The sequence below is a fragment of the Neovison vison genome, chromosome 8, assembly GCF_020171115.1.
Source record: "Neovison vison isolate M4711 chromosome 8, ASM_NN_V1, whole genome shotgun sequence".
Lineage (NCBI taxonomy): Eukaryota > Metazoa > Chordata > Mammalia > Carnivora > Mustelidae > Neogale > Neogale vison.
The window spans coordinates 53,727,212-53,752,066 of NC_058098.1; the positions used below are offsets into that span (position 1 = coordinate 53,727,212).

The 24,855-nt window shown below is 35.7% G+C and overlaps 1 protein-coding gene across 1 annotated transcript in view; it reads right to left on the reverse strand.

The window, feature by feature from the left end:
- Positions 1-24,855, reverse strand: part of LRPPRC (leucine rich pentatricopeptide repeat containing) — a 103,227-nt gene that overhangs the window by 47,105 nt on the left and 31,267 nt on the right. Inside the window, exons 14-23 of the mRNA XM_044263618.1 lie at positions 23,266-23,332; positions 11,053-11,080; positions 9,255-9,312; positions 8,059-8,165; positions 7,758-7,835; positions 7,369-7,413; positions 6,913-7,026; positions 5,774-5,904; positions 4,986-5,071; positions 3,365-3,572 (exon numbers count right to left, since the gene is read on the reverse strand). Coding sequence (XP_044119553.1) covers positions 3,365-3,572; positions 4,986-5,071; positions 5,774-5,904; positions 6,913-7,026; positions 7,369-7,413; positions 7,758-7,835; positions 8,059-8,165; positions 9,255-9,312; positions 11,053-11,080; positions 23,266-23,332 — 922 coding nt within the window. The remainder of the gene's footprint in view (positions 1-3,364; positions 3,573-4,985; positions 5,072-5,773; positions 5,905-6,912; positions 7,027-7,368; positions 7,414-7,757; positions 7,836-8,058; positions 8,166-9,254; positions 9,313-11,052; positions 11,081-23,265; positions 23,333-24,855) is intronic.

Genomic DNA, 24,855 nt, shown 5'->3' on the forward strand with positions numbered 1-24,855 from the left:
ATTGAAGGGGAGTGTATATGACAGAATAACCAGCATTTTAAAAAGTGTACTTCCCACTTACATAACATTTTAAAGTGCTACAGTGAGTTTTAAAACTTTTATGATTATAGGTTCATCTTACAGAAATTGTGACCTTTATGAAGAACTCAAGATTAACTTAGCAAGAGTTCTGGGAGGATTAAATATACAAAGTCCATGATTCACTTAAATGAAATGCATGTGGACACATACAGATTATTGCAAAAATCAGCACAGAAAAGTCCTTAATGGAAAGCAGAAATTAAAGCTTCTTTGATCATCTGCACTAAATAATCCAGTTAAACAGCTTCAGATATTTTTCATATGCAATGAAACCAAAACGGATAAGCTATAAAACAAGTGAATCTGAAACTATATCATACCAATTTTTACGCTTTTAAATCTAATGGCCCAGCTTTTATTAATTTCATTTCCTTTACCATAACATGAAGACTAACCAAAAGGTCTTTTAACCTATTTTAAAGCGTTTTTTTCCTTCCTTAATACGGAAGACCCAGATTATCTTCCAGAATCAGGTAGGATTTCAGTAAAAAAAATTTTTTTAAGTAGTTACCAAAAAAATGTTTAAAATGACATTCATCTGGACTACACACAGAGATGTGGCTTATAAAATAATTCTAACGAAATGGAACACATGAAAGTTTTGTTCAACTCTGCATTATCTTTCCATTTTGATAATACAGAAACAGATTAGTTTACCAAATTCTTAACAATTGTGCCAACCTGTTATTTTGTATTTTCCTTTGCAAATAAACAGAAACAAAATGTTTTTTCCTCACACCCATAAAGCTTTTTATACATTTTCCAAATAACAAATTGACACAGGATTACTTTCTCCTGTGTTTTTTTACTGCTAGAAAAGTCAGCCTCAAAATTAAGATCTTACTGAATCTTAAAGATCATCTTTCTGAAAAGCCCAATTTCATGGATTTGTTCCAGAATTAAATATTTAAGGGACAGTCTCTTTTTAGAGTCTTCGCAGTGACATTCCAAAAAGATGCTTGTCTTTGGATGAAAAGGTGAAGATTTTGTATGATGTTCTGAAATGCATTTCATACTTTTATCTCAAATCTGAATAAAAAAGTCTCATTCTCCAGATGAGCTCACACTTGCTGAGGTCAATTACATGATATTACTGAAGATAAAACATATTTAATCAAATCAAATACATGTGGACTTTTTGGCAGGCTAGTGTAGTTAATCCTTGTACTGTACTTGTCATGATTCTGAATTAGTTATCTTCCATCAGTTCGGGAAAACACAATTGCAAAGAAGTTTTCAAAGATAATTTTTCCCCCAACTTATCACAGACTAGAGGTGCTGCTACTGTTTTCTGCTACTTTATAAACATGAAATTTCCTTTATCTCTTCCTCATTATTCTCATGACTCTGTAACAGTCAACAAAAACCTTTTTATTACGATGAACTGAAAGATCTTGCCATAGAGACTACCTCTGCAAAGCAAAGATAGCAAAAAAAGACTAGGCAAATCAAAATAGTAGGTAATAATTTCTTGATATATCTGAAAGTACTTAAGAAATCATAAAAGAAAGGATACTAATTTAGATTTCTCTAGCCCAATTAACAGGGACAGCCACATTTTACTGAGACATACAAATCTCTGACTGTACTCTGCAATCAGAAACACAGAGCATGCTCCAGGTTAACATCTGAATCTCATGGTATTTCCATTTTCCTGTGGGTAAGCTCTCCTTGGTTCATGAGCCCCATCTGCAGACCTCTTTCAGAAAACTTTCATGTCTTCTCTGTCTTCAAAGTATTTCTATTTGTAAGATACTTTTCTACCATGGCCTCATTTTCATTATAAATTATTTTATTTTTGCCCAATAGAGGAGGAGGGCCTAATTCTTCTGGGCACAGGGCCCATTTCTTTCAAATCCCTATGCAGAGCTCCACATGCAATTTGCAGAGATGGGTCTTTCAAATAATCAAAAAAATTCTAGTAGGAAGCATATTAATTATAGGATTTCTATATAAAGTTGGCTGTGAACATGAGAACTCAGTAACACAGTAATTGTTTGAATCACTATTTCTTTAGAAGGATGTAATGCTGAGATTGTAGAGGTTAAGAGCTGGCCAATCACTTAACTCCATAAACTATTTTTCGATTGGATGGCAAAGAAATTATTTCATCAAACATATATGTGGCATTATCTGTGTGTGTATAAATATGCATACCCCCATTTCCAAACATGGAGCTGAGATAATTTTGATTTCCCATTTTAAATTCAATACTGAATCATTCATTATATTCAATTAATTATACCCTCTAATAAATAAAGGAAAACCATCATAAATTTGGGAAGAATATAAGAACTATTAAGATGTATCTTTTAATTTTTCTCCTGGCATTGACAGGGCCACATCCATACCAAAATCAGAAAAATCCCATACATTTATCATGATGAGCCCTGAGCAATATAAGGAAGTGTTGAATCACTATACTGTACACTTGAAACTAATATAACTCTATGTTAACTACACTGGAATGAAAATGAAATAAATAAAATCAGGAATTCCCGAACACAAAATAGGCAGATTAAAAACTGCATTAAGCCATGAAATAGATGACAAAGAAGAAAGATCTAGGAATTTTTTAAAAAAGAAAAACAAACATGAAAAGGAAACAAAATAATAAAGGATGCTTAATGGTTTTACTAAAATGTTTCACTTACAAGAATGTAAGGTTGATTTTAATGATTTGCATTGCAAATAATATCTTAAATTGGGCACCAACTTCAGCATTTCAAATGTAAAAAATTTCAAACTCCAGAAACCTCACCATATCAACAAAATTCACCTTCCCCCTCCCCACCCTCTCAAGGCACAGAGACATCCTCTACAGTATTAATGGAAGCTACAGTCACTATATTGGCACATGCTATTAAAATCAAATACCACATGGAGAAAAGGAGAACTGAAGAGATGCTGCTACATTATTACCTGAATGACAGTCACGATGCATAATCAAAAGCCCCAGAGAATCCTTCCTTCTTATATTAATAATTAACACCTATAAGGCTCAAAACTGGGACAAATTAGATTCAATTTCATGTACTGTCATCACACGCCCCACAAAAAAAAATCACCACAGACCATTCCATGGAGAAGCAACCCACAGGACCACAGACAGGGCTGCTGGTCATTTTAAAGGTCAACCAGTCCGTATTAAGTCCTCTCATTCCGTGGCAAACACCCCCCAAGGCTTCCAAGGAGCACAAAGTACTGACAAAACATAATCCCCAAATACTCAGACTCATTATTTTAATGCCAACATTTAAAATTCAAAATTCAATTAACTTACTTTTCCAGATACAGAGTGACCAATGGGGAACTTAAGGCTGAGGATGGTTTCGCTAACCCTAGTGTCATGATGGCTTCATGCAACCGTTTCACTGTTTCAGTTTCACCTCTTAGAGCTGCGCCATTTAGGATGTGGAAAAAGGACAAGACCGTTGCATCTTTGATAAGAACATCCTTCTCTTTCATCTCCTTTAGAATGTTAATAGCATCTACAATGAAGTAACACAAAAGACCCTTAGGTAATTTCATGTAGGGAAAACAAACTGCTATTAAAACAGCATTTCAAGCCCAGCAGGAATGTAAATTCTAGTGTATAATGCCGATTTCAAGTTAATTACTACTTGCATTTCTAAACGAGACTACAATTATAAATCCACAATAGCATGGTTTTATCATTTCCCTGCAACTTTGACTACAAATTATAGATAGGGACTGTGTGCCCACTCTGCACCACATAACCCTGTACGGTCTGCCCTATAGCTGTAAGATCCTCCTAAATGGATGCTTTTATCGTTCAGAGCTAACATCTGCTAAATCACATCATTGTTTCTTCAGCAGATGGCTTGTCAGGAGGCCAGATAATAAAGATGTGTTTACACTGTATATACAGCCAGACTAATGGTCTGATACCGATAGGGCCTGTTTGCTATGTCGATACTAATTAGCCAAGCAGAGCCAATGAAAGCTTTCCAAAAGACTGCATGTTAATACATTAGATTCATTAAGCTTCATTAGGAAGGCAGAAACAAACATTTTAGGATATGGAATAAGTGCATTTTTATAATGTTGTTTTTAATTATTGCACAGACAAAATGTTTTGACCGCTTCACGAAAAGTGATTTTAGAAAAGCAAGCTAAACCTTATAAAGAGTTTTCTCTGTTAGAAAGACTTCCTAAAAAAAAAAAATCCAACATTCAAATCAAGTATTTTCTCCACACATTTTTTCACTGTAAAAATTTTTTAGAAAACATTCTCTAGAAATAAAAGGGAAGAAAGGAAGGCTAAAATAGGAATAAAACCCAATGAGAAATATAAGAAACACGTAACAGTAAGAAGATATGATCAAGTGTAAGTAATCAGGCTTAGCATTATCTCAACAATGAGCAAATTAGAGAGTGCATATCAGCTATACAATCAATGAGGTTTTCTCTGCAAACTTCTAAATAAAAACTTACTAAAGTATGTATTTTTGATAATGTTATTAAAAGTTAAGACAAAGACTAAAGCAAAATTCATATTCTTAAATAAAGGTTATGTTTATAGGTTTTATGTTCAGCCTTCAGATGTTCTTAAGCAAAAACAAAGCCATTAGTGCAGGCATATCAGCAAATTGTGCCATAAGTCATGATCTTCAAACTCAATCCAAACAGCAATGCTAATAAAAACTAGCTGTAGAAATGCAAAAAGCACTGAGCTGTGCAAATGTAAATGACAAGCTTGCCAATCCATTAAAACTAATGGCCTACACTGTCCATGCAGCTCTGGATGGATTCACATGCAAATTTGTATGCAAAGTGTTCAAGCACTTTGCAGGACATGATATACCATTAATATCAATTCGCATGTTATTCCAGTGGCAAGATACTTGCATCACACATTTCCTTTATGTGCAGAGACTTACCTTGGAGCTTGCCATGTTTTCCCAATACTTTTACAAGGCCTACGTACTTGCCGGGGTCAAGGACAGCAGATGAATCTAAACGGTCACTAAAAATTAAAGGCACATTTTAAAAGTTGACTGTGAAAAGAACTGCAATAGCCATTTTATCTTTTCAAAAACGCATCAGTTGTTCTGAATTATTATTAACATAGGCCTCTACATTTCAGTGAAGGTGTATTTTTGAAGCCATATTCAAATGCACATACCATTATATTCAAAGTGACAAAAGAAGTAAAAATCTACCACTACACATATATTGCATCACCCCATCTGCAAATGATAAAAATGAAGGAATTCTTTTGCTTCACAGCACTTAAGGTGATTCTAACTTTGTCATAAACGTTGAAATACTCCAAAGGACATATTTTTAATTAGTAACTCTATAATGATGGGAAACTAAGATACCTGAGAAATGGACAGAATGTTGTTCACACTATACAGAAAGGGAAATGTTAAGCCTTATAAAATAGTTACCATCACCCCTTGTGTGATCTGCAGTTATATAGTCAATGGGGAAAAAAACCTTGGCTTTAAGGGACAAGATGTCTTATCATACTTAAACAAAGACTCCTTGCTGAAAACAAGACATAATTAATCAAAGGGAGGCATATTATGAAATTCTAAAAACACAGACAAAAAGAATTTTTAAAAATTAAATTCTGTAGCAGTAATATTCAATTTACATGATCCATCAAGTACTGTCTATCAGCATAAATGCTGATGATTTGCTTCAGTGCCAGGGTACTCACAATTCTTGTTTCAGGTTCAATGCATCTTCTGCATTATCATGGCGACAGCACAAATTTATTAAAGCAGCATAGCCACCAACAGCCATGTCGGATTCATATTTTGCTTTCAATTCAAGAGCTTTTTGCATGTTCTAAAATAAAGGACAGAAGTAAAAAAGAAGTAAGAAATGACACAAAAGTAAAAATGAACAACCTCTAGGTTTAGCATTCAGAGTACAGAAAAGTTAATAGCGCTTTAAAAACAAATGGATCTGTTATTAACTTCATCTTCCTCCTTTGTATTTTTATTCACCTTTCAAAAAGCAGGCAGAATAAGCAGGTTTAAAAGATTTGTTACATGTAATGCAAAAGAAGTTGCTGTGCAAATTTGATATTTTAGCTCTGCAGGTATTATAAAAAAGATGTCCAAATTAAATATGTACCAAGCCAGCCCCCCACTCACAGTCCAATTGCCATACACAGAAATATGTATCATGGCAAAGTTTCTCAGAGTCTAGTTTAATATCCGAGCAAAGTGAAAAAATCTTTTAGAATTCAACAGTACTATGTTATAATCTTAAAGTCAGTTATGTTTTTCTCCCCTAAAAACACAGGCATACGACCAAATCATATTGAACCAGAAACTGAAAAAGTCTAGTGAAATAACGCAAATTGCAGGCACACACTAAAATGAACACAAAGTACAGCTGGACGCCTGCTGAAAAAAGGCAAGAGACCCTTTATCTCAGAAAGAGCTTTTTTCCAGCAGGAAAATGGAATTTCAATCCCTGCATTAACAACCCAGTAATATTTGACTTGCAAATGACTACTGCATGTATCAGTTGCTTGACAATCTAGATATAAGAGACCGGAGCCATGGCTTGAAAGGACATTTGGCATGTATGATAAACCTATCACGGCTGTTACTATCATTCACTTTGCAGATTATCGTAAACAAACTACAGCAACCCGAAAACATGCCATTCAAGGTGTAGCTGAAATTAGTTAACCTTTCATTTAATTGCATTCTTCACACACATGCCATATAATAATCAATTGTGAAAATCATAAATATTGTATTTGGCTTTGCTTACTTTTATCTATGAAGAATTTTTTTTTTAACCTTAATAGCACATTTGAAATATTTAAACAAATGTTACCTCTTCTGAACAAAGCGCTAGTATGAGTTGCTTTAGGACATCTCCTATAGGTTGATTTGCAGCTTTTAGTTTTTCAAGTGTAGACTCCAAAACAGATGATCGCAATTGCACAGTCTACAGGAACAGAAAGAAAAGAAATTTACTACAAAAAGAAAATGCACCCCTTGTCACTCTTCCCTTTAAGCTGACCTTTCCTAGTGTCATAAATGCTCTCAAGGACATTAATCTGGGGATCTGTGGATGAACTCCAGGGATTTTTGAAGCTCCTGGGATACATACACAAATTTCTTAGATACCGCTGATTTGTCTGAAATAGGGAACGGAAAAGCTGTTACCAACTTCTTAGATGTACCCTGATGAAAAAATGTTAAGAACCACTGGTTTTATAAGGACACAACCTAGAATTCTCTTTCAATGTGGTTATAGCATGCAGAATCTACTCAAAAAGCTACTTACTTTTCGATAGTCTATCTTCTCTCTTTCAACCAATATATTAATATCCTAAAATTGAGATTTAAATTAGAATTAGAAAATACATGGAAAAATATATTAGCAAATGTCAAAAGCGAATTTTAAAACTTTCAGCTCATATTACTATTTTTCCATCTTCTCAAAATCTTTCAGAAATTCTATTTATACTTCATTAACCGTGGTAATAAGTATTTAAAACATATCCTTCAATATATAAACAGTATTTATGAACCATCAATGAAAAGCTAGCGTTTAATGGTTGTCATTTAAGTAAACTGTTTTTGCCCAAAAAGCATCATAGTTAAATACAATTTTAACACGCTTTTATATACAAATTAAGCATTTTTAAAAGTTGGTTACTATTCCACACACACCTTAATCAATTCGGGAACATGGTAGCTATCCAGTAGATTACGAATGCCTCTGTAGATATTTTCAGGAATTTTTACATTCTGTGCAAAGGGAAAGGAGGAAAAACAAAAAAACAAAAACAGGCTGAGTTTTAGACACCAAACTGAAATTTGTCTAACAGAAATTATCCCAGACATAATTTAAGTCTCCAACTCGTGTATGTCATTGAGAAGTGGTCTGGTTGTACTTAAAAGCAGCAATTTCAAATCTAATAGATACATGTCAGACAGGACAGGCATTATATAGCAAAAAATGAAATGGTACCATCTCCTTCAGCTGATGGAAGTATTGTCTCAAACGCTCCTCCTTGGCCTGTACCTCTGAGTCACTCATGCTGTCAATCAAGTTATAAAGAAAATAGCCAACAGCTTCTGTGGAAAAAAACAAGAGAAAGCATTCCACTAAAATTACTGAGACTGTCATGTTATCAAGATTAATTTATAAGAAATCATTTTGGTGTGAGATGTCACCCTGATGAGAGGCTCTGAAATGGCAACACTGATCACTGAGGCATAGAGATTATGTGGTTTGGGAGCACATATCTAACTGGTGAGTGAAAGGAATATTAATTATTTTCAGACCGAGTGACAGCTTTTCAGTACTGAATCTTACTTCAATCTATTTTTTTCCACCACTCTGTGACAGAAGTGGTCCTGCCCAAGGCCTTACCCCTTTCCTGTCCAAATCACGAGTAGGAAGAATAAATAAATGCTTTGTATACATTTCTGCACTAATTTTTTTGTGGGCAATATTTAGGGAACACATAAAATTAGAAACGACTGTCAAATGTTGAGTACAGAAAGTTAAATAATTTTAATAAGCAGATACAGTAATCCTGTGGAGAGCTGCCTATTAGCCAATGAAAAACCAAGATTAACAAAGATGTTTTGTAACAACAGTAATTTTCCTATGCGTTCAAGCATAAAATGTATAGGGCCATGTGTTAATACCTAGGATAGAAAATCTGAACTTTCAAGAAGGGTGCCTTTTTAAAGAAAGCCATATATTATTCTAGGCTTCATTATATGGAAAACAAAAATCATTAAATGTCAAAATAATGTATTTTGGATAATAAATTATACTTAAGTGGGAAAAACCTAAAGCTCTCTTTTACTATTTTATACATTTAAAATTAACTATACCTCCAAAACATTAAAATAACAAACACTAAGAATGACTGGTCTTTAAGCCTATTTTCACATGTGCTGTAAGAAGCATTTCGTCAGTGTCTAACCAGAAAAAAGCCTCCAACCCTGTCTTTAAAAACAATTTACAGTGATAAAACCGAACACCTCAGAGGTCTCAAAATGTTGTGGTTATCAATATAAAGATTTATAACCAAATGTTTTCAAATTTCACTTTCAAAAAGAAAATGTTTACTGCTGTAATCCTTCTAGCCCATCATTACACAGAAGAATGGATTTGTGGATAAGTTACAATCATCGAAATTGAAACACTACCCGTTGGTCCTGGAGGCTCCTGGCAATAACGTCCATCCTTATACAACAGTTCTGTTATCTGGTAAGACAGAAAATGCACGCATTGCAGCAAGAGAAGCAAACAAGAACAAATACAATCTGAAATTGAATTCTTGAAATAATAAAGCCTCTCCCCAGTAAGGTATTATTCTATATCACAGTAATTCAGCAATAACCCCACCTGCCAAGGAAATTGTTTCGTTTTTAAACAATAGGTTTGTCTTTAAAAACAAAAACAAAACAAACCCATGTTGAAGGAAAACTCAATGTTTCATGAAATGTCCCTAAGAAACCCTCTAAATGGATTTGTTTATAGATTGTTTTAAATAAACTGTTATAAATGGGAAATAGCTTTTAGGAATTATCAATCAGTATTATTTCTCATTGTGTTGTTTTTGGTCTTCCTGAAACTGGACCAGTTTCCTTCTTTTAAATGAAGTATTACAGAAATAATAAAGTAAAACTGGTTGGATCACTAAATAGCTTAATTTTTTTTTTGTTTTTTTTCCCCCAATGACATTTTGCCAGTTATTTTAATGGCATTAAAATCAAAGGGGTGAAAAGCTCTCATGTGCTTGTTCTCAGATTCCTATCAGTTGAATGCACAAATACTAAGACATACATAACACATATTCTTCAACATTAATTCTGCTGGCAAAATTTTAACTAAAGAAATCCAAATACGTATTTTGTGATGAAAATGATTATAAAACCTACAGTACTGGCCTGTAACTTTTGAACACAGTATCTGACATCCTTAGTCTGAAGACAGTAATAATGGAAACATATGGCTCTTTCCCAAAGTCACATGAGTTAGGAATGCTGAACTACTTTATGTATATTCTACAACTGAACTTGCTCTTAAAATTGTGCCTAGCACATATTTAAAGTGTTAACAGCTCAAAATGCAATTACTTCTACTACTATTAATTTGCTAATACAGAAAATTAGGCAAAATTGACCATATCCCACTTCACTCCACCATGAAAATCATGCTGGACTTAATGACAATTCAAAGGATAGTTAAGGTAGAAATTACTCAAAAACAAAGCAAAAATGAAAAAATTCTCATTTACAAACTGTTTTTTAACCAACACAGATATGTTTAAAAAGTGGAAAATACATCATACCAGAAGTTACAACCATACAATAGATCTAAGATAGCTACATTTAATACCAAATTTTGAATGAAAACACATTTTATGAATAAACCAATAAAAAAATATATTTACTAAAAAAAAAAAAACCAAAACCCACTTCTAAATACACATTTCCCAATCATAAATTATAACTGTGTAGTTTGACTGGCAGTGTAATACTTAAAACAGAATTCAGTGAAATTTGAATCTTAAAAAATATTTAAATTGAAAATTCCAGTTAATAATGTACATTTATTTTATTTAGCTACAACTATTTCTTGCAATTTAGCAGTAAGGGTAATTGTACTTCCTGCATAAAGGCTGTTAATGTCTTAAAAAACAGCAGTTTAAAATTGATCTATATTTCATTTATATATAGACAAATATGTATGTGTATATAGTTTTTAAATTAGTTATTAGATCTGTAAATCAAATTTCAGTGCAATAATGTTAACAGCTTATGAAGGATCACTTCAATAATAAATTTCATGCTCTAAGAAGACAGTTTTAAAACTACCAATTTCAAGATTAAAGTCATTAATTTGTAACAGCACATCATAAATGTATGAGAGTATTACAACTTTGGCTCTCAATAGCTTTTTATACATCACCTTAGGAACTGCAGAATTAGGAGTACTTACCTTGCTCCAAAGATTTATATCCATAGACCTGCAGAGGGCAGCAAAGGATTAAAAATAAATACAGAGGTTTTAAAAACCATTTTAAGTTAAAACACACTAGCAATGATTATTTGCAATGCATACAGATCCAACTCAAAAATAAGTAAGAAAATGTTTCCAAAGTTAAGCTGAATTTTTAGGACAAGATAATTTGGAAAGGCTGATTCTTACTTTGAACCATCAAAATTAAAAAGATTAGTATGGACAGGAATCAGTAAGAACCCTATCTTTGGGTCCAAGTTTGACAGAGCAGGATACGTATATACCCTAAAGCATCTGCTCAGAGACGGCTTATTGTTTCTAATGGTAAAGATAGAACCCATAAAATGGATTGAACAACATCTTCACTAGGTGATCAGAATTAACATCACTAATGAGACACTGATGAACATTTTTTTTTTTTTTTTTAGATTTAACTCCCTGAGGACAGAATATCTATCACTGCTATGGTATTCCAGGTAGTAATGGACTTAATCAAGGGGAACCATCGTAAGGAACATACTATAAACTAACTGGCCTATATTCCCCCAAAATGTTAATGTCATAAAAGACAAAAGCTGAAAAAGTGTTTCATACTAGAGAAAATTAAAGCTAAAGGACAACTAACATCCTTACCTAAAGTAGATTTCAGAGAGGGGAGGAAACACAAAAAAAGAAAAAAAAATTTGATAAAGTTAGAACAAAAATCTATAGAAGGCAAAAATATTCCATCAATGCTAAATTTCCTGAATTTGTTAACTGTACTGTGGTTGTATAAGAATATCCTTGTTCTGTAGTAGAGCCTCTGGCTGGCTCAGTAGAGCATGGAACTGTTCTAAGTTCAATTCCCAAGTTTGGGGTACAGATTACTTAAAAATAAAACCTTAAAAAGAAAAAAAAAAAAAGAATATCCTTGTTCTATAGAATTGCATACTGCCATATTTAAAGGTAAAGTTCATTATACATGCAGCCTAAGCCCAGAGAGTTAAAAAAAAATTATTATGTGCATGTGTATATATGGAATGATAGATGGGTAGATTCATTCATTAATTAACAGTGATGTGCCAAAATGCTAAAAGTTAGTAAATGGGGTCTTTTAGAGTTCTCTGTGCCACTCTTGTAATTTTCTGTAAATCTCAAAATTATTTCAAAGAAAGCAGAAAGAATGGCTCACCCAAATTGTTCCTATTTAAATGAAAAGCCATTTATAAAACAGGATAACCAGTGAACTCTGGTCTTATACTACTTCCAAGCTTTGTAAATTTAATGTTAAGTTCTGTATATTTATTTATTTAGTATCTACTTATTTTGATTTGAGAGAGAGTAAGCTTGTGTGGATGGGGTATGTGTGTGGGGGGGCAATATAGAGGGAGATGGAGAGAGAAACTGAAGATGACTCCACGCAGAGCACAGAGCCTGACAAAGGGCTAGATCTCAGGACTCTGACATCACGACGTAAAGCCGAAACCAAGAGTCAGATGTTGAATCAACTATGACATCCACGTACCCCATATAAGCTCTTTATTCAAATATGTCACCTACTTTAGAAAGACTATGTGTTTTGGAGTGACTGGGTGGCTCAGTAGTTAAGCGTCTGCCTTCGGCTCAGGTCATGGTCCCAGGGTCCTGGGATAGAGCCCCACTTCGGGCTCCCTGCCTAGGAGGGAAGCCTAATTCTCCATCTCCCACTCCCTCTGCTTGTGTTCACTCTCTCGCTGTGTTTCCCTCTGTCAAATAAATAAAATCCTTAAAAAAAAAAAAAAAAAAGCTATGTGTTTTAATGGTAATTTTATAATGTAAATGTAATATAACTGATTAAAACTTATAGAATAGGGGTGGCTGGATGGCTCAGTGGGTTAAGCCTCTGCCTTTGGCTCGGGTCATGGTCTCAGGGTCCTGGGATTGAGCCCTGTATCGGGCTCTCTGCTCAGCAGGGAGCCTGCTTCCCTCTCTCTACCTACTTGTGATCTGTCAAATAAAAAACTTATAAAATATACTACATATATTTATTTACATTATAAAATGTCCATAAAATCTATAAGCCTTTTTAAACCTGTATCCTTACAGGCCTTTTAAAACTTGAGGTTGGGCAGCTTTGAGTGGACCGAATTTTGGTACAGTGAGTTAACAAGGCACTTATTTTTATTTTAAATGGGGGTGCTTGGCTGGGTGAGTGGGCAGAGCACACAACTCCTAATCTTGGTTTGGTAAGTTTGAGCCCCATGTTGGGAGTAGAGATTACTTAAAAAAAATTTTTTTTCAGAATGAACTACCAACACATGCAACAACTTGGATAGATTTCAGGGTCATTATGCTAAGTAAAAAAAGGGCAGTCTTAAAACATGACATACTTTATGAGTCAAATTATACATATCTTTGCAAAATAACAAAATCATATATATGGAAAATAAATTAAGTGGTTGCCACAGCTTACAGGAGGAGTGGAGAAGTAGGAAGAATACAGGGAGTCACAAGGGCGGTATGTGTAGTGATAGAATAGCACTTTAGCCTCACTGAGGTGGTATTACAAAGCTATACATGTAATAAAAGTCAGAACTACATACACACACCTTGTGTCAATGTAAAATTCCTGGTTCTGATAATGTACTATAGTTAAGTAATATGTAACCAGTGAAGGAAAACAGGACACAGAAGGTCTATGTGCTCTCCACCCATTTTTTCCTGTGATTTTATAATTATTTCAAAATAAAATGTTCCATGCCCCAGTGGAATCCTCTTCCTTATGATGAAATCATCCCTCCCACTGAGGCACATTTTAAGTTTGGAAAAAGAAGATGGATTCTTATCTATAGGTAGGGAAAAAATGTTTACGAAACCCTATGCTTGGTATAGTGTTTATTTTGATTTGAGAAAAATTTTTTGAGAAATCAGTTAACAGAAGAAATGATGAACTGACCTAAAAAAAATTACAGCTCCAGGCTTTGGCACAAAACAATCTCTCAATTATTACAAGCTTTCATCTCACCCATCTACTATTACAGAGCAGACTCCTCTGACTACTTGACATTTCTGTATGTAAAAATTAAAGAAAAAACCTTTTTATTTTTTTAAATTTTGCCAAATAGTAAGTGAAAAGTGAGAACTCAAGATATGAGGATAAAATGCTGTGCAGTGAACAGTTAAGATACAATAAAAGTCTATACTGATAAAAAATAAGACATCTTTTTTGACCAGGCTAGGAACAGCTTTAATTCCAAGGAATTTTTTTTAAAAGATTTTATTTATTTATTTGACAGAGAGAGATCACAAGTATGCAGAGAAGCAGGCGGGGGCGGGGGGGGCAGGATCCCTGCTGAGCAGAACCCCCAATGTGGGGCTCAATGCCAGGACCTTGGGATCATGACCTGAGCTAAAGGCATAGGCTTAACTGACTGAGCCACCTAGGCACCCCAATTCCAAGGAATATATATTTTTTTAAGATTTTATTTATTTATTTGACAGACAGAGATCACAAGTAGGCAGAGAGGCAGGGAGAGAGAGAGGAGGAAGCAGGCTCCCTGCTGAGCAGAGAGCCTGATGCGGGGCTCGATCCCAGAACCCTGGGATCATGACCTGAGCTGAAGGCAGAGGCTTTAACCCACTGAGCCATCCAGGTGCACTTCCAAGGAATCTTAATCTATAGGTGCCTACCACATCTAAGAAATTGGGGGTATGTGGGAGGAGAAGTGAAATCAGAGTTTGCAAGCAAGAGGCCAAAGTTCATAATATTAAGTGGCAAAACTTATACTGATTTGTTAGCTTGTAGTATCATTAGGAAAGTGACCTTAATTACTGTTCCTTCTGTCATATGTGATATTATAGTGGTTATATTGTTATATTTAAAATAAGTTCTGGGGGCACCTGAGTGGCTTAGTCGGTTAAGCATCCAACTCCTGATTTCAGTCCAGATCATGATCTTAGGGCTGCTGAGACTGAGTTCCCCGTCTGCCTGAGATTTTCCCTCTCCTTCTCCTTCTGCCCTTCCTCCCATCCCCCTCTAAAAAAATTAATAATAAAAAATAAAATAGGGGTGCCTGGGTGGCTCAGTGGGTTAAAGCCTCTGCCTTCAGCTCAGGTCATGATCTCACAGTCCTGGGATCGAGCCCCGCATCAGGCTCTCTGCTCAGCAGGGAGCCTGCTTCCTCCTCTCTCTCTGCCTACCTCTCTGTCTACTTGTGATCTCTGTCAAAGAAATAAATAAAATTTAAAAAAAAATACACGCACACATATTATAAAAAAATAAAAATAAGGGGCACCTGGGTGGCTCAGGTGGTTGAGCATTCAGCTCTTGATTTTGGCTCAAGTCATGATCTCAGGGTTGTGAGATGGAGCCCTGAGCTCAGTAGGAAGTTTCTTGAATATTCTCTCCTTCTACCCTTCCTCCAATTCACGTGCATGCCCTCTCTCAAATAAATCTTTAAAAAATAATAAAATAAAAAAATAAGTTCTGAGCTGAATTACTAAGTATTTATAGGTAGAATGACAAGAGATCTGTAATTTAAGCAGTCCATCCAGAGGTAGAAGGGGTTCGGGAAGGGAAAAAAATGAAACAGGATGGCCAAAATCTTAACTACTGAAGCTCGCTGATGGATCCTTTCCAGAGTTCTACTTCTCCAATGTTTGAAAACTCCCATGTAAAACACAAAGACATACCATCTCTGGTCTAAATGCTGCACCTCCACTCCAACTCTCAACATTAATCAGCTGGGTTTACTTTTTAAGAAAAGCTACATAATCCTATCTCTCATCAAACCACCTCTAAAAAATAAAAAAAAATATTAAGATTGTAAATTGCCCTCAAAAATGGCATTAAGTACCCAGGGAAGGCATGGAGATAAAACTTCATAGCTGTATATGCATCTAAAACAGCTGACAATGACTAAAAGCCCTACCTTTGAATGTGAACCTTCAGGACAGATGGCACAGGTTCAAAAAAAAAAAAAAGGGAAAAAAAACAGAATCTTTTAAAATTAAGCTTTTGTATGAACAGTCAACACTTCACTGTACATTTACTCCTTAATCCAATGCAACCTAACTTCTGGCCCCAAACCTCCACTGAAAGTACTCTTGTTAAAATTACCACTAATCTCAACTCAAAATTCACTTTTTGGGCCCCTCTAAGTTTTGAGAATTGTGTTGCTGATCATTCTCTGTCAATCTCCCACTGATGCTACTCAATCCCTTTCAGAAATTCTCCTTCCTTCCTTATCCTTAAGTAATCCTCCTTACTAAGTTCTGAGTGCCTTACATTCTTTTGTTTTTAAGACAATCCTGCATGTAGATATTTAAATTCCTTGTTTCACAGAAGAGGAAACAGACTTAGAATGGCTAAGGAGGGACGCCTGGCTAGCTCAGTCCGTACAGCACGTGACTCCTGAGCTCAGGGTTGTGAGTTCGAGCCCCACGATGAGCATAAAGATTACTTAATAAAAAGAGAACAAATAGGCTAAGTAAAGTATCTTCACCTGAAATTCCACAGGCACCTCAAAAAGACCCCATAACCGATGATTATCCACCCCTTACCTGCATCCTTTTCTCCCCTCTTTGAATATCCATTGTCAGTCTTATGTCATTACACAAATCTTTCAATGGCTCAAAGTCCAAACCTCATGCCTTGGAATGAGATCATTCATGAAGGGCCCCAGGCTACCATTCTGGTTTTATTTCTTGCCATTATTTCATAGTTTCTTGGGCTATCATTACATCAATCTACCTTCAGGTCCCCAGATGCACTGTTCTGTCAGCCTCAATTCCTTTGCCTAAAATGCCCTTCTTTCATGTTGGACAAATTCTTACTCATCCCTTGATACTCAGCCACAGCCCTTCTCTGCACACCTTGCTCTGACCCATTCCTCCCTTAATCTTGGCAGTACCTTCACCTCCACACACACATAATTATCAAGATACCTCTGCAATTCCTTTCTTATTTTCTGTTCTCCAACTATAACAACTTGGCGAAAAGAAGTTTCCCGTTCATCCTTGACTCCCCTATTATTTTGTGGTCCCAACCCTCGGCACACACAAAAAAGATTTAATATTTCTGAGCACTCAAACTGTAATTCATTAGGTACTCCCCCTCCTCCTTTAAGAATATCATGAGTGGGAGCCTCACTGGTTGATTAAAAAGAGGAGTGTACCATCTGGCATTTAACTTGGTGAATTCAATAGGGCTAATATCAGAAATCTTATTTGTGCTTTCTTTTCTTAAACCTATGAAAAGCAGCACCACTTCAATGGCATAAAGCCCCACTTGCCAAATTCAGACTACTGCCATCGGGTCAGAGAATCCCTCCTTCAATCACAGGACTCTTCTGTGGCAAAAAAGATTTAAATGCCTGCCTGTCAATTCTGAAGCATTTATCCTTTTGTTATGTTATATCCCCAGCCAAGTTTTGAACTAGTTTCAGTGACATTTTGTCTCTCAGAAGCAACTCAGTATTTCTCGTGGTGGAGTTCTCAAAAATACACAGTATGTATACTGCCTTCTTTCTTATTTGAACTTTGCTCAGCTAGCACTATTGTTAGAAGGAAAGTCTTACTCATACTTAATATCATCCTACCTTGGATCTGACATAAGAATTTATGAATTTTATCAGTCAGATCTAAAAATGCCCTTTAATGTATTCTTAAAAATAACCTTATGTTTTAAAAAAGTTTAGAACTGGGATGCGTAGTGGCTCAGTCAGTTAAGCGTCTGCCTTCGGCTCACATCATGATCCCAGGGTCCTGGGATCCAGTCCAAGTTGGGCTGCCCACTCAGCGGGAAGCCTGCTTCTCCCTCTGCCTCTGCCCGCTGCTCCCCATGCTTGTGCCTCTCTGTCAAACAAATAAATAAAAATCCTTTTTTTTTTTTAAGATTTTATTTATTTCACAGATAGAGATCACAAGTAGGCAGAGAGGCAGGCAGAGAGAGAGAGAGAGGGAAGCAGGCTCCCCGTTGAGCAGAGAGCCCGATGCAGGACTCGATCCCAGGACCCTGAGATCGTGACCTGAGCTGAAGCTGAAGGCAGCAGCCTAATCCACTGAGCCACCCAGGCACCCTAAATAAAAATCTTTAATAAATAAGTTCAGAAGCAAAAATTCTCTAGTAATCTTCAATAATCTCACCCTAACTAAGCAGTATTGAATTTAAATAGTATTCTACAGATGACTTTGTCTACATATAATAACAATTTATAAATTGGAAAACTTCAGGAAGGCATATACTTGATTGGTAATTAATGACCATGTCTTGAGCTTAACAACTTACAGAAATACTAGCTCACCACTCAAACAGTACTCTTAAAGGACATGAAGAAAAATAGTATTAGTATTTCAAAAATATTGTGGGAGAGCATAAAGAGTTAATCTGGGCCAACAGGTTACAGAACACAGGCTGGGGACTACTGACTCACAGACCATGGACCTGCCACTTAGGAGGAAGTTTACTATGCCAAAATCACATGCCAATATTGAATGCATGTCCAAGGTTCCCTTAGAATTAGCTAAAGTGACTGAAAATCTCATTCAATGCTCTATAACTTCTTACATTGTGGATGATTATAAACAATTACTTTGGTAAGGAGTAACTAAGTGAATCTCTTCTGTGTTAATCCTTACAGGAGCTGCAGTTAATTTGGACTCTAGTGGGAATGCCAATCAGCACTCAGTTTTCTTCTACTCATTCAGCCAATTCTAAAGTTGCTAGAGTACAATGGGACTCTGGAGAAGCACACGATAGGTGACTGCACAGCTGTAGTAAATGTCCTGCAAGGGGATTTTTAAAAAAAGATTTATTTACTTGAGAGAAAGAGAGAAACAGCGCAAACGCACAAATGCACTGGGTAGGGGCAGAGGGAAAGAAGAGATAGAAACTTAAGCAGGCTGCGCTCAGCGCAGAGCCTGACATGGGGCTTGTTCTCACCACCCTGAGATTCCCCACCCAAAAGTCAGACTATTAATTGACTGTGCCACCCAGGTGCCCCCCCCTTGCAAAAGGATTCTAAAATATACATATTATTTGATTCAGCATCAAATAAAAGAACAGAAGGCTACATTTTAACGCTAAGATACTGGATTACAACAACACTGATTATGTTCTTAATTTTTAATAGTTTATGAGGTGGGAGAGAATACATCACCTCTAGTCACAAATGTTTCAAAATTTGCACATATTCCTATGAATAATGTCAAATTACCACAGCCTGAAACTTTTCTATATCTACAGTAAGAAAAACTCACCAACATAATATAGTTTTAGAACCTACAGATTTAAAATACTTTCCCAGAAGGGACTAGTTACAACCTGACACAGAGCAGAATACGAGAGAGGAGAGACCCTTAAAGAGAGCTCTGGAGACCTACAGCTATCTTTAGTGCAGTACTTACAATCATGTGGGAGTGAGGGAAGCCTAGGCAACTATCTGAGACCTTTCCAGAGACTGAAGAAGACAAAACCCACACAGGCATGGGAATAGCTCACATTCCCAATGATCTAAAAAATACATAATGAGGTAGGTATGCCTGGTTGGCTCGGTCAGTGGAGCATGTGACTCTTGATCTCAGGGCTGTGGGTTCAAGCCCCACATTGGGTGTAGAGAGTTCTTTAAAACAACAACAACAACAACAAAAAATCTTTAAAAACAAACAAAAAAACCATGGGCTAGTGGACAGAATACTCAGAAGGACACTACCTCAGTAGTGGGGCTGAATTAATTTAGTGGGAATAATCCTAGACTTAAGGCTGCTCTAATCCTGTGTAACAAAGCAAAAAAGCAAGCACTAAGAAAAGAGTTCCAAGAAACTTCACTCAAGACATCAGAGCAAAGTTCAAAAATATTTAAAGGAATAATTAAAAAAAAAAAAAATCCACCTTCAGCAGAATAAATTCCACATCAGGCATCCAATCAGAAATTACCAAGAAGCAAAAATGTATGATGTACAATGAAGGAAAAAAAAATTAACCAAAGAAATAGTCCCAGAAATGACACAAATGATAGAATTAATAGACAAAGACACCAAAACATCTATCAATAACATTTCTACACAGTCAAGAATGAACAAAAAAGCATGATGAGTATGTTAAGGAGATATGGAAAATGTATTTTTAAAAATCCAAACTGAATTTTCAGAAATGAGAAATATATCTGGGATGTACTTCTGCCTCCAACAAGCCTCTACACTGCAAAAATTAGTCTACTTTACTCAAAATAAAGGCCACGTTCCACTATGTTGTTTACCATATTTCAGTCTGATCCCAAACAGCATCTCCAAACTCCACAATAAATACTTGCTGAATTAAAGGCAATGCCTAAACACACAGGAATTCTGTAAAAAGGCCTCTGTAATTAGTTCAACAGTACCATTCATGTGCCAGGTATTAATCTAAGCACTGAAGATCATGCAATAAACCAAACAAACACTGAGCTTCTGTTCTAATCAAACAGCTGCTACAAAATCTGTTACAAAATAGTAACAAAAGATACAAATGTTTTTATTTAAACCATTTATTTTCCCAAATTACCACAATTTAGGTTGCCTAATTTCCCAGCCCACAATAAATCAAAAACAGCAAATTATTTAAGTGTGTGTAGGTTACTTACGGCAAATATACTGAAAGTTGTAACAGTGACAGCAAAAATTCTTACAAGCAATGATGATGACATAAAATTAAAAAGCAAAAACAGAGAATGCAGCAAGCAGATGCATTTACTGGAGGGACAAGCTACTCTATATACTTTAATCATTAAGGCACTTATGAGCTCAATGAATGACCCAGGTATGTATCGGAATATACAACTTGTTCTTTTCCCATCACACTGGATCAACTTTACAGTCTAAGTACCTTGTTTAAGAAGTCTAGGAGACAAACCATAAGAGACTCTTAATCACAGAAAACAAACTGAGGGTTGCTGGAGGGTGGGGGAGGCGAGAGAGGTGCAGGGGTGGAGATATGGGGTAACTGGGTGATCGACACTGGGAGGGTATGTGTTGTATTGAGCAGTGGGTATTACATAAGATTGATGACTCAAAGACCTGTACCTCTGAAATAAATAACACATTATATGTTAATTAGAAAAAAAAAAAAAGGGCTAGTGCACCCGGAAGGCTGAGTCGGTTGAGCGCCTGCCTTCGGCTCAGGTCGTGATCCCAGGGTCCTAGCATCAAGTCCCACATCGGGCTCCCTGCATGGGGAGAAGCCTGCTTCTTCCTCTCCCACTCCTCCTGCTCATATTCCCTCTCTCACTGTATCTCTCTCTGTCAAATAAATAAATAAAATCTTAAAAAAGAAAAAAAAGCTAGGACATGTGAAATATGACAACTGCCATTCAAACGGACTAAAAAAGTATAACATAACATTAATCGAGTTACAGAAGGAAATACACATGACCTGTAAGATTATATGAAAAACCTTTCAAGACATTTGTCAAGGACAAATGACAATGTTACTATGCTTCACTTCATAATACCTTATAGGAGCTTAATTATTTTTATGGGTTCTTTCTTAAAAATCCAGCTGATTATGTATTCTGCATTTTCAAACTTTAGTTTTAAAGGCACAGTCCTTGGTTTGCTTGTTTGTTAGCCTAACCCAAAACTATCCCTGAAAAGAGCAGAACTGCACTGGCTAAAGAAAGGGGAGTAACAAGGAATCCCACTAACCTGTTCTACCTCTCCTTGCCTGCCACGGAGTATCTGGAGATGTCTACAGAAAACCCTTGCTCCCACCAACAAACAGGCTAAAAATTACTGAGCTTTTTAGTATCTGAACTCATTAACATTAATACAAAAAGAATGACAAAATTAGAAACCCATCCTTTTGTAGCTACCAGTGTGAACAGCCAATTCAACAAGGTTACCAACGGCTGCTAAAACCGCTGAATCAAAGGTTCTAAGAAACAGGACAGATCCACTGTCTGTCACAAAGTATCATCCCATAGACTTCTTACTAATCACAAAGGGAATGCGGTTCCTTTGCAAGAGATATGGTAGCCACCAGCATAACCAAGTGATCACACTTAGCTGCAGTAGGAGATGCCATCGCCTATCAAATATTCTTGCTAAAAATATTCAACCTGAATCTGATACTGGAAAAAAAACTAGATGAATACAAATCTACAGAGAAAGTAACCTGGACTCTTCAAAAAAGTCAAGGTCATAAAAACCAGAAAAAGGCAGGGGAATTATTCTAGATTAATAAAGAGACAGCAACCACATGCAATGTGTGTATTTACTGAATCCTCAATCAGAAAGTAAAGCAGCCATAAAAGAGGTTTTTAGAAAACAATCTAAACATTAACTATGTATATTAGATGATATTAAATATTATTTTAGGAGTGACACCGGTATTATGATTATACAGATGATGACCTTGTTCTTATGAGAGAGAAGCTGAAAGATCCAGTACCCTGATGTCGACAGCTCCAAGTGGTTCAGTAAGAAAGAAAAAAGTCTATATACATATGTGCTTGTGTGTATATATATTAGAAAAAGTGTTTAGAGAAAGCAAATATGGCAAAATATAAAAAATGGTGAACCTACTTAAAGGGTATGTAGGGTTTTTCTTTAATATTCTTTCAACTCAAAATGTCTGAATATTTTCAAAACAACAAAATTGAGGGGTGCCTGGGTGGCTTAGTCTGTTAAGCATCTGCCTGCAGCTCAGGTCATGATCCCAGGGTCCTGGGATGGAGCCCTGCATCAGGCTCCCTGCTCAGTGGAGAGCCTACCTCTCCCTCTGCCCCCTCCCCATCTCTGTTCATGCACGCACATGCACATGCTTGCTCTCTCTCCCTCTTCCTCTATCGCAAATAAATAAATAAGCTTTTTTAAAAAATAACAAAATTGAGAGGGGAAAAGGTCACTAACACCCCTGAGCACAAAGAGGAAGACAGCAGTATTACACTGACTGAAGTTACCTTGAAATTAAATACTCAAAACAATCAAACACACGTACAACTTTGTAACTCCAACCCACCATTTTCAAACAGTGCTTTCTTCTTTGAAACACAGATTTTGCCAAATTTGTGGGTATTTTTTGGAAAGATGATATAAAAGACTGCCTACATTCAAGTCAACTAGTTGGTAGGAAGAATAACACAGATATGATTATTTTAGGCAGCTGGTATATTGGAAAATAATATCTAAATCTTTCCTTATAGAGGTCACAAAAACAGGAGAAATCAGGTAAATAATATAATAAGGTAATGATCTTACCTCCTAAAGCCTAGACTTAGACTGCCTCTCAAAGAAGAGAATGACAAAGGCTGTGTATTTGATTCCACTGCAAAAGAAAGTGATGATAATTAAAACCCAGACCAAAACCCACCAAATTATTACTTCTTTGGAAACACATAACCTTTTAATTTTCATTTTGGAAATTTTACTTTTAAAATGGAAACGTTCTTATACAAAATTAATTAGATAATAGTTATATATATATCTGCAATATAAGCTACGCTTTAAAAACATTTTTACTTCATTTTCATGAATATATACAACTACTGAATTTATAAATATTCTTTGGTATAAAGGGTAATATCTAATCATCTACCAGCACACTGAGAGTCGGTCTGGTACACATACCAAACTGTATGTTATTAGACAATGTGGCACTATGAAGGAAGAGACTAACTACCCTATAGGACTTCGGTCCTTTAAAGGAGAAAAGTTCTTTTCCCAAAGCAGCAATGGGTCTTACTGAACCATTCATACTTTGTCATTCCACCGTCCACTATGATCAATGACTTCATTCATGTAGGAGTGACAACCCAGAGTCATAATAAGTCTTTACCTCTGTTGTGTAACTGATTTAGTCACCTTTCACTTTTCTAAGTATCTGTTTGCTGTACCATTCATTTTGTCATTTAACAATCTCTATATTGTATGTTTCAAAGCTGACACTGTAAGCCTGATTTGCCTTACCACACAGGCCTGATTCATGTAACCCTTACCATAACTAGCAAGAGCAAAAATCAAAGTAGGCATCTCCTGATTTTATTTTTCCCTGTCATTGTATTAAAATGGTGCCATGTTAAAGTAAGCGATTTAATCTCCTCACATGTCATATGACTATTAAACGATCCAAGATGGACAGAATTACAGAGGAGGTCATAGTACACATAAAATTCTGAAAACAGATTATAGTTTAAAAAAGATTAAAATACCTGGATAACTTAAAACAATAACAACAACAAAAAAAAAAAACAGCTCAAGGAACAAGTCACAGAGGATTTTAAGAGTATTTGTTCATCTCTCCTAAATATGAATAAAAATTTAACTCACACACATAAGGAGAACTGTTTTAGATCAAATGTTATATCCCTGAACAGAGAGGACAAGTTTCTCAGTGGTTTTATGCAGCACTTGAAAATCTAAAAATCATTTTTTTAATGTTCAGCATTCACTCACTCAAGGAATTTTAAAGTAGACATGACTACGTGTCTTTCAGCAACCTCTACTCTGCTTAATCAAATTAATTTTCCATGCCTACAAACCCAAGTGGGAAAATGTTTCCTACTACCGCACAAACTGGATCAAGATAAGCCAGTACTCTTTTCTACCACCTGAAATTCCTTGTGAGATAGTAACCAAAAGTGCCTACCTAGGAGCTGCCTCACAGTGAATACCAACAATTACAGAACTGTTCTTCAAAGACCTGTAACTCAAAGCAGGAGGGGACGGCACTGACATGAGTAGTCTGAAGTACTCTTTAGAGTTCCTGGAATTTTTCTTTCTCAAATTTAAAACACTATAATCTCTTAAAAAGTTATTTTTATACTATTCAAATTAGGATTTTACAGAATA